At 42.2% G+C, this 4,338-nt stretch overlaps 1 protein-coding gene across 3 annotated transcripts in view; it reads left to right on the top strand.

Moving 5' to 3' along the window:
* The first annotated feature begins 2,909 nt into the window (after positions 1-2,909).
* ERCC5 (ERCC excision repair 5, endonuclease) overlaps positions 2,910-4,338 on the top strand; it is a 29,042-nt gene continuing 27,613 nt past the window's right edge. For 2 of the 3 annotated variants that reach the window (XR_010936833.1, XM_067713053.1), the window contains exon 1: positions 2,910-3,469. Coding sequence is in view for 2 of the 3 variants with exons in the window: in XM_067713053.1 (XP_067569154.1) it covers positions 3,382-3,469 (88 nt within the window). In the remaining variant the exon portion in view is untranslated. The remainder of the gene's footprint in view (positions 3,470-4,338) is intronic. The other variant, XM_067713052.1, reaches the window with a different exon arrangement.

Genomic DNA, 4,338 nt, shown 5'->3' with positions numbered 1-4,338 from the left:
TCATGAGAATGTTTTGAACCTTTGTTTTAAGAAGGGAGTACCCTTATAATCTTGTTTGAAGTACATGACAATTTGTCAATTCTGTGTAAGTAGTACAAGAAACATCTTCTATCTGACTTTTATAATCAGTGAGACAATATGCATATATCTATAATTTTAGATTTTTGTTTAGACTTTATAAGAGGAAATAGAAAACTTAATTCTTTAGCTTGAACCAAATTAAACTGTAATTTTTGTAGGTCAAATATGGTTGAATATCAGCAATTGCATATAGTTCAGCCAAATATTTCAGAGAAGAGATTGGTAAAGAAAGGAGATGAATGCAACATAAAATAGAGAATATAGTGACATCTAGGAAAAGAGGATGAGTTTATACGTATTGCTTATTGGCATAATCAACTTTTATAAATGTCTTAATATATCCAATCACTTAATAACTTGGCTTACAAGTTTGGCATTTATCAAGAGCACACTGAGACTTACAGGGACTGCTTTTCCAGAATGTGTAAGCAAGTGACTGCACCTTTCTCTTTCAAGATTAGTAACATTCCTGTCATATTTAATTTCTTGGTCAGTTTTTCTTAGAAGTCTCCATAGAAGCAATGAAAGTTCATATTACTGGCTCTCCACTAACTAGCTGTATCACCTTGGGCGAGTTGAGATTATTTTTCCTGTGCATATTTCCTCATTGGTAAAAGGGGGATAAATAGTATCTATTTTATGAATTGTTTTGAAGAATAAATAAGTTAATACATGTAAAGTGTTTAGAACAGTGCTTTGTAGATAGGAATTGCTCTTTAAGTGCTTGCTATTATTATTGGCCTAAACGATGTGTATTTTCCTGTGAGAATCTTGATGGAGAGCCCTTTAAACAGCATCTAAAGGAAACAATTTCTTACAAATCAAATGTACACTCCTTAGTTGCTGTTCCTTAAAAAAATATTTTGTATTCAAGAAATGTTGCTCTGGTTTTACAAGCACTTGTAGTACTGAAATGTTCACATTGGCTATTTGTTTTTACCCAGCTCTCAGGTCATAAAAAAAATGATCAAATCCTGAAACTGTTACTTTTCCCGCTACTAAGCCCCATCATCAGGCCGAGCTGGTGCAGCAGCTGTAATACTTCCCAACTTGCCTTCTCCCAGACACTGGAGGGGCTCAGGCAAGGTGATCTACAATCCAGTCACACTCTGTATTTCAATTTTACCCACAGAGTTCTCCCCCTCATTCACTCAACAAACTAATTTGAGCACCATTACCCACTAGGTGTTTCATGTAAAGTCACTGATCTCAGAGCAACCACAAAAGAAGTGGCATCTCCATTTTATTCAGATTCTCAATGGTGAAGAAACTTGCCTAGGATCCTAGGATGTCTCAGTTTGCTAGGGCTGCCATAACGAAATACCAGATTGGTGGTTTAAACAACACATTTATTTTCTCATAGCTCCAGAGGATAGAAGTCCAAGATCAAGGTGTTGACAGGTTTGGTTTCTCTTGAATTCTCCTTGGCTTGCAGCTGGCCCCCTTCTCCCTGTGTCCTCACATGGTTTTTCCTCTGTGCAATCATCCTTAGTGTCTGGGTGTCCAAATTCCCTCTTATAAGGACATCAGTCAGATTGATTAACTCACCCTAATGGCCTCCTTTTAACTTAACTTTGAAACGGCCCTATCTCCAAACAGTTACATTCTGAGGTATTGGGGATTAGGGCTTCAACATATGAATTTTGGAAGGGGACACAATTCAGCCCATAACTCAGGGTTATGACATGGCTCAGATGGGATCTGAACTAACATCTGCCTGGCTTGAGGAAGTTCTCTTTCAACAGGGTGCAAGATGCCCTGCAGAGATTTAGACTTGACGCTGGCAAAGTGGTCATTTAGGCAATATTTATAGGATTCCTGCTAAATATCAGGAATGGGGTATGTAAGTCAACAAAATAGTTCTTGATTTCAATAAGTTTACAGTCTACTGTAAACTACTGGAGGCGGGGAGACAAAAATTGAACAGGCGATTATATTAATTCCGGCAAAATACATTTCGGAACAACAGTTCTGGGGATTACTTTACACACTGAGGAAATGAAAATAAGTACTTTGTCAGGATTATCCCTGACAGAAAATTAGTTGTGACTAGGCCAAGTAAACTTGGCTACTGGGAACCCATCTGTTTGGGCAAGAACATAGCTTTGCTAAAAACTGATTTCTAATCAATCTTTTCACTGATTTTGAATCTAGTTTCAGTAGTCCACATTTGAACCAATATGTACGATAAGGCTATCATTTATTAACTCCGAGTGGTAAGTACTTTGCAAACATTACCTCTGATCCTTGCTTAAAACCGTCTGCAAGATTGGCTTTATGCCCGCTCAGTTTACAGATGAAGAGACGAACCCTGAACAAATGCGACTTGAACAACGATAAACATCATAACGTAGCTCGGTCGGGGTGTGAATCTCAGCCCGAGGGTCCGAGCCACCGTCTACCCAGGTGCTAATCTGGCAATTAGTTTCTTGTTATTTGACCTACATGCCGTGGATTCCCAAATTTTACAGGCCGGAGAAGACTATATTTCAAGGGTTAAGATTTTAAATCGTGTTACCACCTAGTTACCACAAGTTACCGGACAAATAAATACTAATTACAAACACCAACCAAAGGGTCCATCTTTCACATGTAAAACAATATTTAGTATTAAGAGTTTTCACAAGTGGCGGCTCAGTGGGAAGAAACTGATACCGGTAAAGCACCTAGAAAACCGCAACCTCTGAAGGCAGACGCTTTGCGGATGGTTTCAACATTTAACAGCAACAAGATGCCAATGTGGAGGAAGCAGGGCGCCGACACAATACAAACACGAAGACCGAAACACCCCCTCACTTCCGGAGTGTAACGGCGCAGCGGATATACATCACGTGGGGAGGCGGGACTTCCGCCCTGCGCGACGCATTAAACGGAAGCCGGGCGGCTCCATTTCGTGTGAGTTTACGGCCCCCCTAGAGGAGACACGGGTTGCCTGAGGGACGTGTTTTGGCTGTTATCTCGCCTGAGCTGTCCCCTCACCCTGGTCATCTGTTAGGAGTGCAGAAGTTTGGGCCAAAGCGCTGGGCGAGACGAGGACCTGCTACTCTGTGCCTCCGACTTTCTCTGGGCCCGTCTTTCTAACGCGAGGCCGTGTCAGGTTCTGGGGAGTGCGGTTTTCGCCGGGGCCGGTTTTCCCTTGAAAGCTGTGCGCTCCTGGTTGTTTTCCGTCTTCTCCGGGTGGGAGCTTGGGGAGCTCTTCTCGGGGTCCGGGGCGTTGGTGCAGCCTCTTGTGGAAGACTTGGAGTGAAAGGTCTCCCGCGATCCCGCCCGTGAGACGCGCTCCGAGGGCACACCTCGTTCATGGGAGTCCAGGGGCTCTGGAAGCTGCTGGAGTGCTCCGGGCGGCAGGTCAACCCGGAGACGCTGGAGGGGAAGGTCCTTGCCGTGGGTATCCTTTTCCGGGTGTCGGTGCCAGGGATGCACGATGGGTGCCAGGATTTTGCTCTCAGGTTCTCCAGGGGGCGCAGAGGGGCGTTGTTAGGCTGAAAGTCTCACCCAGGCGGGTAGCTATAGGGTCTTCTTTGGGATGTTTCCTTTCTTTTCTTTTTAAAATTAATTTTTATTGGAGTAGAGTTGATTTACAATGTTGTGTTAGTTTCTGCTGTACAGTAAAGTGAATCAGTTATATGTATACATATATCTACTCTGTTTTAGATTCTTTTCCCGTATAGGTCATTACAGTGTATTGAGTAGCGTTCCCTGTGCTCTACAGTAGGTCCTTATTAGTTATCTGTTTTATATGTAGTAGTGTGTATATGTCAATCCCAATCTCCCAGTTCTGGCTTTGCAAGTCACACAGCTTTGGATTGGAGTCTTGTTTTAATCACTTAGGGGCGCCTAAGTGTATGCGTCAGTTCTCTTATCCGTCAGTTCTCTCATCCGGGAAGTGGAGGTGATAATAGTCTTTGCACACAGGGTTGGTGTGAGGAATGAAGGGGTTATTTAAATGAAAGAAGCTTAGAATAGTGTCTGTCGCTGCTAGTATGGTAAATTGTAAATCTGTTATCCCGACAGGGAGGTCAGCATGGAGAAAACGAAGTGGACTTCCGACCAGTAGTTTTGCCTGCTGTCCTGAGTCTTGCTTTATTTATGTTTGTTAGAGGAAGAAAAGTGTGGGCAAGTGTTTGACCTTTTTTTTTTTTTTAAAAAAAGTAACTTTTATTATCTTTTGTTATGTGTTTTGGAATAGGAAATTCATATAGTACAACACTGAAAAGATTTCAAAAGGTCTACAGTGAATTATTTTCTTCCCAGCCT

This window comes from Pseudorca crassidens, chromosome 18 (genome assembly GCF_039906515.1).
Source record: "Pseudorca crassidens isolate mPseCra1 chromosome 18, mPseCra1.hap1, whole genome shotgun sequence".
NCBI lineage: Eukaryota > Metazoa > Chordata > Mammalia > Artiodactyla > Delphinidae > Pseudorca > Pseudorca crassidens.
This window is presented reverse-complemented; position numbering and strand designations above follow the sequence as displayed.